General features: G+C 42.2%; 1 protein-coding gene across 1 annotated transcript in view; it reads right to left on the bottom strand.

Annotated features, from left to right (window-relative positions):
* Window positions 1-14,354, bottom strand: part of zdhhc8a (zinc finger DHHC-type palmitoyltransferase 8a) — a 59,733-nt gene that overhangs the window by 20,820 nt on the left and 24,559 nt on the right. Inside the window, exons 2-5 of the mRNA XM_063212774.1 lie at window positions 13,832-13,953; window positions 10,525-10,682; window positions 6,514-6,686; window positions 2,897-2,999 (exon numbers count right to left, since the gene is read on the bottom strand). Of these exons, the coding sequence (XP_063068844.1) occupies window positions 2,897-2,999; window positions 6,514-6,686; window positions 10,525-10,682; window positions 13,832-13,953 (556 nt within the window). The remainder of the gene's footprint in view (window positions 1-2,896; window positions 3,000-6,513; window positions 6,687-10,524; window positions 10,683-13,831; window positions 13,954-14,354) is intronic.

The raw sequence follows: 14,354 nt of genomic DNA, 5'->3' as shown, positions 1-14,354 counted from the left end.
GCAAAGGGGTTGGATTACAGATATGGAGGTTGTGAGTTCTAATCCCGCTCGAAGCCATGTTGATTTTCTAAATTATATCATATGCAGCGTTCCTTGGCCGACTTAAAATGCCATGTATATCATTTAGTATGGATGGCAAATGTGCTGAATTACAGATATTGAGGTTGGGGGTTCGAAACCCAGTCAAAGCCATGTTGATTTTCAAAATTATATCATATGCAGTGTTCCTTGACCAACCTAAAATGCCATGTATGTCATTTAGTATGCATGGCAAATGTGCTGGATTACAGATATGGAAGTTGGGGGTTCGAATCCCAGTCAAAGCCATGTTGATTTTCAAAATTATATCATATGCAGTGTTCCTTGGCCAACTTAAAATGCCATGTATGTCATTTAGTATGAATGGCAAATGTGCTGAATTAGGGATATGGGGGTTGGAGGTTCGAACCCCAGTCGAAGCCATGTTGATTTTCAAAATGATATCATATGCAGTGTTCCTTAGCCAACTTCAAATATCATGTATCGTATGTCATTTAATATCAATGGAAAAGAGGTTGGATTACAGATATGGAGGTTGTGAGTTCTAATCCCGCTCGAAGCCATGTTGATTTTCAAAATTATATCATATGCAGTGTTCCTTAGCCAACTTAAAATACCATGCATGTCATTTAGTATATCCCCAAAACGCAGAGCTACAACACTTTCAAGATGGCTGAATCCAAGATGGCTGAATTGTTTGGCCCATAACTTCTGACTGGGTGGATGGAGTTTTTCCAAGATTTCTTTTAGCTTTGTTTTCTCAATAGTACTTTGTTTCATCTCTGCCCCAAAAGGCAAGCCCGCTTCCAGCATTTTCTGTGAGAATGCATTTCTAGTTATTATTGGTCTTGTGCAGGGGAGCAGTAAAATAGAAAATGGATCTCCTCCTAGGCCTTTCGAGATAGAGACACCGTTCAAACACTAAAACGACCGGCTCGGCTTGGAGATCGCGCATCGTTATAGGCTTCTCCGTGTCTCTTGTCGTTTTCCCGTTTTTGGCGATTTTGTTAAAGCCTGGGTCTCCATTGAAAACTATGGTGGAACCTTCATGAACCAAAGTTCCGCCACTCTAGAGATTAGAGTGTAGGAGGCTTTTTCGGTCATAAAACATCAACACTTTCACCTAGAAGTTTAGTTGACGCGTTGTTAGCGAGCTCTATGGGATGTCTCCAAATTGTGAAAGTTTCATCTCCCAACTCCCAATACTTTTTAAATGGCAGGTTTGTAAAAAAAACAGGCCTGCCTCTATGGAGAATCCCATTCTTTCGAAAAGTGCATTTTTCAAGAGATCAGCGCATGTCCCACACGGAGGTCCATTTGTGCCTGAACCCTTTCACCTATAAACTTCATTCAAAGACTGTTAGAGAGATCACAAGCATGACTCCGATCTGTGAAAAGGACACGTGCCAACTCCTTTTAGTTTTTTTACAACGATGTTGTAAAGACAAAAAACTCATTCTCATTTTCTCCCCAGTTTAGAGCTCAATACTAACTGTCTTTCAGTCAATCACAACAGGTGCAGCCAGTGAAGGATTCCATTTCAACTGTCACTGTCTCAAGATTCCATTCTTAACGAGCAGGTGCGAGCAAGCATTCTAGAAGTCTATTGTTCAGCTCTGCAATGCAATGTAATATAGTCTTGCTGGACTATGCATGACAATTAGCTGCTTGGCTTAGTGGTAATGCATGCCGCTGCATTAGAGATATGGAGGTTGAGGGTTCGAAACCCACCCGAAGCCATGTTGATTTTCTAAATTATATCATATGCAGCGTTCCTTGGCCGACTTAAAATGCCATGTATATCATTTAGTATGGATGGCAAATGTGCTGAATTACAGATATTGAGGTTGGGGGTTCGAAACCCAGTCAAAGCCATGTTGATTTTCAAAATTACATCATATGCAGTGTTCCTTGGCCAACTTAAAATGCCATGTATGTCATTTAGTATGCATGGCAAATGTGCTGGATTACAGATATGGAGGTTGGGGGTTCGAATCCCAGTCAAAGCCATGTTGACTTTCAAAATGATATCATATGCAGTGTTCCTTGGCCAACTTAAAATGCCATGTATGTCATTTAGTATGAATGGCAAATGTGCTGAATTAGGGATATGGGGGTTGGAGGTTCGAACCCCAGTCGAAGCCATGTTGATTTTCAAAATGATATCATATGCAGTGTTCCTTAGCCAACTTCAAATATCATGTATTGTATGTCATTTAATATCAATGGCAAAGGGGTTGGATTACAGATATGGAGGTTGTGAGTTCGAATCCCGCTCGAAGCCATGTTGATTTTCAAAATTATATCATATGCAGTGTTCCTTAGCCAACTTAAAATACCATGTATGTCATTTAGTATATCCCCAAAACGCAGAGCTACAACACTTTCAAGATGGCTGAATCCAAGATGGCTGAATTGTTTGGCCCATAACTTCTGACTGGGTGGATGGAGTTTTTCCAAGATTTCTTTTAGCTTTGTTTTCTCAATAGTACTTTGTTTCATCTCTGCCCCCAAAGGCAAGCCCGCTTCCAGCATTTTCTGTGAGAATGCATTTCTAGTTGTAACCTGTAACTGTAAGTCTATTTTGTCATGTTGATCAAATGTGGGCCTCGGAAGCACTAATACGTATATCAAATCCTGTGCATTACCTGCACATACGGTTTTGACAATACATAAGTCTGACTTTGACCTTGACTTAGGCTTTGACTCTGACCGGCTAAGTGTCTGACCTCCTCAGTAAGTGTTTGACCTGCTCAGTGAGAGGATGGCCTACTCGGTAAGGGGGTGGTCCGCTCCATAATCGGGTGGTCCGATCAGGAAGTGTTTACTGTAGTCGCTCATGTGGTGGTGGTCTCACCTGTTCATTTGTAGTGCGCCCCCGAGCCACCAGCACCAAGTGGAAGCAGGCCAGTCCCAACACAGGCAGGAAGAACAGGCCAGAGATGCTCATGACAACCACACTAACGCCTAAAGTTAAGGAGAGATGGATACCGTGGATAGATATAGACAGACATACGCTGCAGATAGATAGATAGATAGATAGATAGATAGATAGATAGATAGATAGATAGATAGATAGACAGACAGACAGACAGACAGACAGACAGACAGACAGACAGATAGATAGATAGATAGATAGATAGATAGATAGATAGATAGATACAGTGGATAGGATGTATATACTGTAGTACTAGATATCAACACAGACAGAACACAGAGATACATGTACAATAGATCAGTGATTCTCAACTGGTGGGTCGTGACCCAAAAGTGGGTCGCGGAGGGTTCCTGGGTGGGTCGCGGAGCTGTGATGCAATGCACTAAAAATGACTATGATGTCGAAGACAGAGTGAAACATGGTTAATAGGCCTTTTCCCCTCCACTACTTCATAAGACACATGGTAGGCCTATATCAGCATACAATGCAAATAATAATGCATATTATGAAATGCATGGTAATATTTTTTTGTTATTATTGGAAGAATCTGACGGTGTGACACACAGTTTGGGTCACAACCTATTGACCACAGGAAATTGTGGGTCCCAAGACTATTCCAGTTGAGAACCACTGCAATAGATGATGATAGATTTCACCATAGAACTCCAAACTGCCAATGTTCAGCTTTAGAGTCTATCGGAGCCCATGACAAGCCTGGAGCAGCTTCAGCTTTCATAGCAGTCACAGTGGGGGTATAGCTAAACTTTTCCACTCGACGCACAAGCTCTGGAGCTCTGGAGACGGATACCTCCCACAGAGATATCAACTGCCACACTGAGCATTGCTAACAACATGTGATGCATTGCAGATGACTGTCAGGAAGAACACCCTTGAACAAGGAACACTGTGCCCACTTAAGGGTGCGCTGTACATCTGTCATTTACAAGGGTGCCTACAGACACATTTCAACATTACAAAAAAATCGGATATAATGTTATTCTGATCATGTCAAATTGATCTGTGAAAAGGGCTATGTGCTGCTTTATGCCAGCTGCAGGGGCTAGAGATGCAGAGGGTAAATATTTCTGCGTGTTTTATCTAGTTTTAATTACGGAGCGATGGATTTTAATAACCTGATTGTAATTTCCTTCACGATTAATAAAGTGTGTCTGCTATCTCTGCTGCTACTAATAGCCTGATCCAGCTGATTTATTAGCGAGACAAATCAGCAATGAGGTGGATCCGCTCATCACTGAGATCTCCCACCCTGTGTGACAGACAGGAGGAATCAATAATTGAGTTGGCAAAAGCATGACAGTGAGTAAAACGGTTAGTGTCACTGTAGAGATTCAAATAGGGGGAGAAATCACCCCAGACAGTCAAAGAATGCGTGCACATCAGTGGCACAGGTGCTCGACCAAACGTAAGATAACTGAAAAGAAAATAAAGGGCCGCAACACTGTTAAATGCTCCCAAATATTTAATGGCACGACGTTTCGGACTAACCATCCTTCATGGTGTTGATGAAGGACGGTTAGTCCGAAACGTTGTGCCATTAAATATTTGGGAGCATTTAACAGTGTGGCGGACCTTTATTTTCTTTTCAGAAGTCACCCCCCCAGGTTTGACCCAGGATGTACCAAACATGTAGGCCTCCTCAACCAACATGTAGGCCTCCTCAACCAACATCATAATAGTCAATATCTGAGTCACTTAGAAGGGCAGTCAGACTCATGACCCATTCCAAACTCAATCCAAACTAGTAGAAGATCGCACTTCTCCTACCTGCATATTTCAGCTCCCGTTCCTGGCCATTGAAGTGGGAGTTCTACACCTATAGGAACCACCGCGGTTTAGCTGATTTAAGCGAGGTGTTTTGATAAAAGCCAAAAGAGCCATAATAGTAGCCATTTTTCTGTCATATGTTACATTGTTGACACAATAGCATGTTATACCTTGAAGAATATGTTGTTAAAATGACTGTTTGGAACAGCAGCACACAAGAGAAATTAAGTTTCACTATTTATTGAGATTTGAAATAACGGCTCCATGGGCGCCACCATTATCATCTGACTTCAATTTGTTTATGTGGGAGTAGTGCGAGTTCCCCCTACTTTGTGCTCCTACATGATCTCGAAGGAAGTGAGTCTATTTTCTCACGCAAACCAAAAACTGAAATTGCGTCCAAATTACGCCGCATTCCCTTTGACACACATGCGCAGTGGTCATGCAGCTGTCTGTGACAGGTTAGGTTTAGGGAAAGTTTTGGTCAGGCCACAAATGTAAAACTCAGAAACATAGCATTACTGACAGGTTAGGTTTAGGGATGATTTTGGTCAGGGCACAATTGTAAAACTCAGAAACATTGCACTACTGACAGGTTAAGTTTAGGGATGGTTTTGGGAAGGACACAGATAGACCGATCAGAAGCTATCTATGTGCTCTAGAAAGCAGGAAAAGCGTCAGAATCTGGATGCAATCTCGGATGTTGGTTTGCGTGAGAAATTGGAACGCAATTCCTTTACTAGTTGGAGCTTCCACTCCAACTGGTGTTCCAGAGCATTTTTTCATAGTAGGAGGTTGGATAAGTGCGATCTCCTACTAGTTTGGATTGGGTCTGGAATGTGCCATCAGAGCATCTACTCAACATGATATTCCATCTCGATTACGTACATGGGCAGTAGTGTCTATCATTCAGTTTGGGTTACATAGCCAAATAATTAGGGGTCGACCGATGCAGGTTTTTTAATGGCCGATGCGATACCGATTTTTTTCCATCACCCTTGGCCGATACCCGATTTCCGATACCCGATATTTGGGGCCGATATGGGTTTAAAAAAAAGGTTAAAAAATGACAAATATTCCAGGTCTCAAGTTAAAAATAAACAATCCTTTAACATTATCAAATTGAGGTAGAACTTGTAACATTTAAACACCCACTCTAACAATCAAGTAATGTCTAACAATCAAGTAATAAAAAAATGAAGTGTCTTGGTGCTTTTAAAAAAACCCTGAATGACATAAAATGATAAATATTGCGTATCGACCAAAACCACACGCGTATCGGACGATACGATATACTTAAAATATGCAAATATCGGCCCGATACCGATAACGATATATATATCGGTCTATCCTTACAAATAATGTAGTAGGCCTACACTGTTCCAGCAAGACGCCACAACCTGGAGGAAGCATTGCTAGGTAAGTAGCCTATTGCACATGACTGGCCTTCAAGGGCAAGCAACTGAGGCCTCTAGCGCATACAAGCTCCATACTGGATAAGACTATTCCAACAACACACAAAAAGCATAGCCTGGCTATAAATGGGTAACTAACCATGGTTGCCAAGGACACATGGCGGAAGCCCACAGAGCACACAGCCTCCACACTGTATAATACTATTCCCAAAAAACACAACACACATTACACAGCATGGTCTCAGGCCACTTGACCAGGCGTATTAATTTGGGATAAGAATGTGTAGGCATGGTCAGCTACGTAGGTGGTAAACTAGCCACGGTTGCCAAGGATACATGACGGAGGCTTCCAGAGCCCACAGGTCCTCCAGGTGTTCCATGACGTAGAGGAGGCCTCCGCTGAACACGGCCAACATGTGCAGACTCAGGGTCAGCAGGAACAGGAAGAAGTAGCGGTAGTTCCTCTTCCCGATGCAGTTGTTGACCCACGGGCAGTGGTGGTCAAAATCCTGTGGAATTATGGGTAAAAAAAATGCCATTACATTACACTTAGCTGACGTGTTTAAATGATCTGAAGCGACTTCACAGTTATTACAGTGTTGGCTACAGTCCCTGCAGCAATGTGATTTTAAGTTCCTTATTAACATCCTTAAACTCATCCTCATATCATAGGCTGGAAATCAAGTCACATGACATGACCTTACACTTATAGCCGGTGCTATTATCCAGCAACATACAGTTATTTAGGTAAGATTAGTTACAGTCCCTAGAGCTACTGTATGTGCAGTTAGGTGCCGTGCTCAAAAGCACTTAAGCCATGGATGAAGGTGTAGGGACAAGACCAACTTCCTATGATTAGATAAAATGCTAAAGGGGGAAATAATAAAGTTGGACATTATTGACAGAGTAGAAAAAGACAGCTCTCTTGTGCTTGTTCTCTTTACTAAAGCGTTTAATGCACCACATCTTTTGCTACACAGACGTGTTTTGGTCTGAGGCCTAAAGGAGTAACCTGGACATGTGTGCAATAAACGAGGACTCTGATGAAGACGCATGTCGAAACATTAGTCTGGTTGCACTGATAAAATAAACTACAAAAAATAGACATCCGTGTTGCACCAGATTATTTTTCCTTTCTTTTTATGGTGCAATGAATGTTTTAGTAAAAAAAACAAGCAAGTGAGTGCAGCCTTTTGCTACCCTATCTGATGACTTTCATTGGACGTGCACCCAAAGACAACAACTATGGCTGAGTTTGTGTGTGCCTTCGATTGAAGCATTATGGATAAAAAAAAACCTTGTGTGTGATATATAGAGAGACGTTATCCGGAGTTGAAGCCAGGGTCAGGGGCAGAGGGCAACTTTATGATTTGGAAATATGCCCCATTTGCATGCATACACTATAGTGTAGATTCATGGCAGAAATGATTGAAATGATGAATTTGGCCTCATAAAGCCTAATGGGTTTGGAAGGGGTAATGTTGTGAGGGGAATGACATGCCCTTGGTGACACGAAGAGCTCTGATCTGATCTTCAGAGGAAGAAGTCCCAGAAAAAAGATCAGAACAAAAGACGGATTAACCTGATTAATGGAATACAGCACATCTCTCTCACCCACCCACACATACCATACGGTCTCTCTCTTTCTCTACTCTCTCCATCCCTCACTCCACACGCGTGCGCGCACGCACACACACAAACGTGCGCACACACGCACGCACGCACGCACGCACGCACGCACGCATGCACATACACATTCACTCTTCTTTTGATACATTCTCCATCTCTCTCTCTCTCTCTTTCTCTCTCTCTCTCACACACACACACACACAAACTGATACAGACACGCATGCACACGCGCACAATTACACACACACCTTCTGTCAGAAGACCGATCACATTTTAGTCAATTGAATCAAATCACACCAGTTTATCTCTGGAACTTTCTCTCTCACACACACACACACACACACACACAAACACAAACATGCATACGCGTACACACACAGACACACACACACACACACACACACTCTGACACATATTCTCGCTTTTCCTCACCCTCGCCATCTCCCTCTCTCTCTGCCTCCCTCTCTCTCTCTCTCTCTCTCTCTCTCTCTCTCTCTCTCTCTCTCTCTCTCTCTCTCTCTCTCTCTCTCTCTCTCTCTCTGCCATTGTTTTCTCTGCTCTGTCCTCATTTATCCCCCTCCTCTAAAGTGCTTTTCCACACACTAACACTCTGTCATCGGCATCACGCACAATAGATGTCCAACCAGAGGTCACACAAGGAGAACCACACTACTGTGGCACACACTCTAACACATGCACATTATATGCATTACTGGACACGTGTGCATGCACACACATGCATGCGGCGCATGCCATGCACCGAAGTCAACAAGCATGTAAACATGCTTACGATTATGATATGGTGACACCTAGTCTATCACTGTATTGAGAAAGCCTGGGATAGGGATAGAACTCCACCCTGTAGTAAGACTGTAGAAAGCATTTTATTTTATCAGACACAATCAGACTAGCAGGCACTCTCACACGTGCATGTGTTATATTGCAAGCATGAGAATGAATAAAGTGATAAACAGTCTATAGCCATTCTTGTACAGCACATTCAGAGAATTTTGCAGCATTCCACAACATTCCAGAATTTGGCAGCATAAGGGCTAAATGCCATGTCACCCTGTCTGGACTTCACCTTGTGCACAACCAGCAGAGGAGACTCTGAAGACCAAATGCATATTTTATTTGGGATGATATTGCTGTACCATACCTGCGGTATATTTGGGGCCAAGGGCAGCGAGTGGCTTAAGCCAGGCTCAAACTACACGACTAACGATTGTGTGTCCGATTTTGGCGTCGGGGTGCACCGCACACTAGAAGAGAATCGCAACTGCCAATCTTATCGCTGCTCGCAACCACCGAGACAATGTCCGACGTTTGATTTCTACGATTTGCGATCGGCGACTCTTTGAGCTGCCAAAGTTCTATCTTAGAACGTTGGCCACGACGAGGAAATCTTTCCCGACAATCGCTTGAAATCGTCCTGGGGGGTAACGTTCCAGCGATTGTCGTAAGGGGGGTTTTCAGCCGAGAATCGCGCCGATAATCGTGTAGTTTGAGCCAGGCTTTATAGACAATAAGAAGTAGGGCTGCACGATATCAGAAAAAAAATCGATACTCGATAACAGCATGCAATACCTTGATAACAATATTTAAACGATATTTAGAAATGTAGCCAAGTGTTTTTCTTGTCACTTATTTGTCGGTCTGTGTGGGGATGTGTGGCTTTGGTCATGGCGGACTTCTTGCACATTTGTTGACATTCAGCAAATGATGTCACAGCACAGAAATGTTTCACTTGTTCACGATAATTAAGTCATTTTGCGATACACATATAGCCACTCTTGATATTGCGATTATGATACATTTTCGATATATTGTGCAGCCCTAATAAGAAGTGTTTTAAACTCAATTCTAAACCTCACTGGGAGCCAGTGCCATGATCTACTGTGTCACTGTGTGCTTTAGATCCAGTATGCAAGCATGAGTATGAGCAAGCATGCCATCATGAGGGAATGAACATAGTGACAGCCTATCGCTATCCAAGACCCCCTGGGAAATGTGTGTAAATCCACACAATGCAGTAAGAATATATAGAAAACAGTTTATTTTATAGGCTAAGCCTGAATATACCCCATCCCACACAATCTTATAAGATATGTATGAAGTCTATGTGTCACTGTGATATTCTGGAAGAGCATTGTATTCATGTACTGTATATATACATGAACATGACACACATCCCAAGTTACTTTTGTTCTGTGTTCTACATCTCTACAGAAGACAAGCCGAGAAGCCCACACACACACACGCACACACACACACACGCATGTATAGACACATGCACGCACGCAAAACAAAACATCACACACACACCTTTCTACACAGTGGTCGCAGACACAGCAGTGTGAGAATCGCAGGAGGTGGTAAAAGTGGCAGGATGTGTGACACACACACACACACACACACACACACACACACACACACACACACACACACACCAGGGGTGGAACTTAAGTTTTTTCCCCACCAGTCACGGTGGCAGGTAGATTTCAAAATCTACCAGTCACTCACTGTTTTTACCAGTAAAAGTGACTGGTGGGTTGAAAAATTTCCCACTGAAATTTACCCGTCATTGGCAGGTGGACGGGTGTTTATTTCCATCCCTGACACACACACACACACACACACACACACACACACACACACACACACACACACACACACACACACACACACATACACACACACACACACCTGTAGACTTACCTCTACACAGTGGTCACAGACGCTGCAGTGCGAGCATCTGGGCGGGCGGTAGAAGTGGCAGGACGTGCACCACTTCATGCGCACCTGGATGCCCCTCACCTCCACCGTCTTGTACAGCGGCGCCCGGAAGTCGTCGTCCTTGTCTTCATCCTCATTGGCTGCAAATCAAATCACATGACAATGGGAAATCACTCAGTGGAGCAAATACATTTATAGCCTACGTTTAAAGGTACACTGTGTAAGATTTTTTAGTTGTTTATTTCCAGAATTCCTGTTACCCATTCACTAATGTTACCTTTTTCATGAATACTTACCACAACCATCACATTTTAAGTATTCATTATGACTGGAAAAATTGCACTTTTCATACATGAAAAGGGAGATCTTCTCCATGGTCCGCCATTTTGAATTTCCAGAAATAGCAATTTTTAGCTGCAAAAATGACTGTACTTGGACCATACTAGGAAATATTAGTTTATTACTTGGTAAACTTTCATGAAAAGATCAACTTTGTAAGTAGGCAACCCAGTTTCAATGAGCAGCATAGTTGCAGTACCTTTTTTGACCATTTCCTGCACAGTGTACCTTTAAAGGGACACTGTGTGAGATTTTTAGTTATTTATTTCCAGAATTCATGCTGCCCATTCACTAATGTAACCTTTTTCATGAATACTGACCACCATCATCAAATTCTAAGCATTCATTATGACTGGAAAAATTGCACTTTTCATACATGAAAAGGGGGATCTTCTCCATGGTCTGCCATTTTTAATTTCCAAAAATAGCTATTTTTAGCTGCAAAAATGACAGTACTTGGATCTTACTAGAAAATATTGGTTTATTACTTAGCAAACTTTCATTTTAAGATCAAATTTGGCAATAGGCAGCCCAGTTTCAATGAGCAGCATAGTTGCAGTACCTTTTTTGACCATTTCCTGCACAGTGTCCCTTTACAGTATTTCTCAATTGGTTTTGTACATTTCTCGAATCTCTCTCGCAATTTGCAAAACATAATATTCATTCTCAAAACAGCTTTAACAAATGGCAAAACACTGTGGATAACCTGCAAAACCGAGACTCTTGCTCAAAACCCTTATTTGTCTTTCAAAATCAAGTTTTTTGTGTCAATGAACGTATCAGCGCCAGCAGAATGGTTAGTCATTGTGTATGGACAAGCTAGTCAAATCAATTTCTCATGTTGTCAATTGAATAGTACACTCTTGAGGATCTTTTCTGAAGTGAAATGTTGTTTAGATTGGATGGTAAATGTTGTAAATTCGGCTTTATATTACATTGATCAGATAAGATTGAGATAGTTTCATGCATTCAGTGACAAAGCTTTTTGAGTGGTATGACAAAAGCAATTGATAATGTACGAAATCACTGAGAATTGTACACAGCCATAGCATGGTGGACGAGAGCATTTGCTATATGCCGAAAACAATGAGAAACGTATTTTACGATGTGCACAGGTAACAGCAGGAAGTCACAATTGAACAAGAAGTTTTGAGAATGCTTATTCTGTTGTGTGCAAAACCAATTGAGAAAAACTGTAATAAATCTAAGTTTTTCAATAAGCCCATTTGTTTTAGGACAGGTGAATTGAGATAACATGTAGAGAGTTACTTGTGCACAATCCCTGGTGCTGAACAAAAGGATTACGTATTTTCTGAAAAAAGGTTCGCACACTCCATTGGATTTTTTTCTTCTTTTTATTCATTCATTCAAATGGAAATGAATGAATGAATACAAAGAAGAAAAAATAACTTAAAGAAGGAAACCTTTCTCAACCTTTTTTCAGAGTTGAGATAGCAGTCATACTGTAGGTCCAGTTCGGCATGGGAGGCACAGATACCACTGAGCTAAAGGTCTAGGCCAGACATTCCCTTCCAACTTTGGGGCCCACTTGAAAATTTCACAAATGTTCAGGGACCATCTCTGTCCCGATAAACTCAGGCCCGGGGGCCACATGCGGCCCGCTGACTCATTTCATCTGGCCTGCAGAGCCTTACAAGAAAGACAACCTTTAAATTCAAAGAACTACTCTTTTTAAAAAAAGTATTTTTTGGGGCCTTCCTACCTTTATTTATTACAGGACAGTGGAGAACAGACAGGAAATGATTGGGAGAGAGAGAGATGGGGGAGGGCCAGGAAATGACCCCGGTCGGACTCGAACCGGGGTCCCCGTGGGCATGCAAGCCCAAATGTGGGGGGCTTAGCGCGCTCAAAGAACTACTCTTACCCAACATTCTTAAAATGGCTTTTGGTTTCTGGATTAGCCTATTGCTGTGTAGGCTACTCTATTCATCTAAATGCATTTCCTTACAATGTGCAGGACTTAAATAGCCACCAAATTACAATATGTCAGCGCACATTACAAATGACACAGGCAAGTTGCCTGTGATATCTCTCGCCTCTCTACTGGACAAAAGTGCCCTTTCTGAAAGTTCTCTTTTTGGATTTTTTTTGTCACAGTTTACTGTGGTCCATGTTGACATGATCATCTAAATGCTTGACGTTGAAGTAGAAGTAGAAGTTCCACATACCCCCTGCCCCACCACCCACCCCACCTCCCACCCCCCTCGAGCACCTGCCCCTCAAAATGTCTGTCCATGCCACTGGGTTCAAGTCACATGACAAAGCAAGGAACAACAAGGAACGAAACATCTTTCAAGCTCAAAAAAGAAGTCTGACGTCTTACAACTAAACTGTCTGGATAACATGACTTCCATGTTTGTTTGTTTGTTTGTTTGTTTTAGCTTTTGCAAAGCAGCTGCTTTTCTTCCTGTGGTCGCTCATGTTCACATATGACAAAGACAAATAAAGAAATGTGAATGAGAAATAAGTAGGCTACTCTCTGTCTCTTCCCATACTCGTGGGGATAAAAGCTCAGCTGCACTAGGGGTCAGCCCTCCCCTTCCCTCCCCATCCTCTGTCCTCTTTCACTGTGAGGATGGGGGTCAACTGTCATTGGAATTCCTACTGTACATTACTAATGACTGGGTGTTACATGTAAACAATATCCATTGATCAGATACACGTACGTAAGCAGTAAAGCCTGCTAAGGCCTATTTAATACCTGCTTAGGACATCTGTAAATAACAAAATACTTTACTGTTAAATCCTAAGAAATTGGGCATGGAATATTTGCCAATTTGTTTCAAATTAAAAAAATGTTATGGCACTGACCTAGATTAGGACATCTGTGAATTCAAACACTAGGCCCTATATAAATACTTTTTGACTACCATACTCTCGTAATAAAAATCCAAACAATTTAAAAAGGTTCTGCATGCTTTCTCCTCACCTCTGGGCAGCACCCCGGGGTCCATGAAGGTGGCCATGGTGAAGTTGGCCAGGACGAAGAAGAAGACCACGCCGGCGCATACCGGAGCAGCCAGACCCACCCTCTCCGTCAGCCATGGACCCCTGTCACACACAAGACGAATAGACATAGAGCCATTAATCACTGTCACTGGGCCTGGTGCTTATGGACAGCCTGGCCCTGCCTGCATACTCTGTGACTGTGTCATTGCAGCTAGTGGTACAATGCAAACAGGCTAGCTGCCTGCCATGGGGGATGCTCATAAATAACCAGCTATTAATATTTATTAGTTCACTGGACTGTGATGGATGAATGGAGGCGTATGATGGAATGTATGGATGGATGGGTGGATAGATAGATAGATAGATAGATAGATAGATAGATAGATAGATAGATAGATAGATAGATAGATAGATAGATAGATAGATAGATAGATAGATAGATAGATAGATAGATAGATAGATAGATTGATAGATTGATAGATAGATCTGACCTATCACAACAG

Source organism: Engraulis encrasicolus, chromosome 12, assembly GCF_034702125.1.
Source record: "Engraulis encrasicolus isolate BLACKSEA-1 chromosome 12, IST_EnEncr_1.0, whole genome shotgun sequence".
NCBI classification, from domain to species: Eukaryota; Metazoa; Chordata; class Actinopteri; order Clupeiformes; family Engraulidae; genus Engraulis; species Engraulis encrasicolus.
Note: the sequence above shows the minus strand (reverse complement) of the source record. Positions and strands in the feature narration are given on the sequence as shown.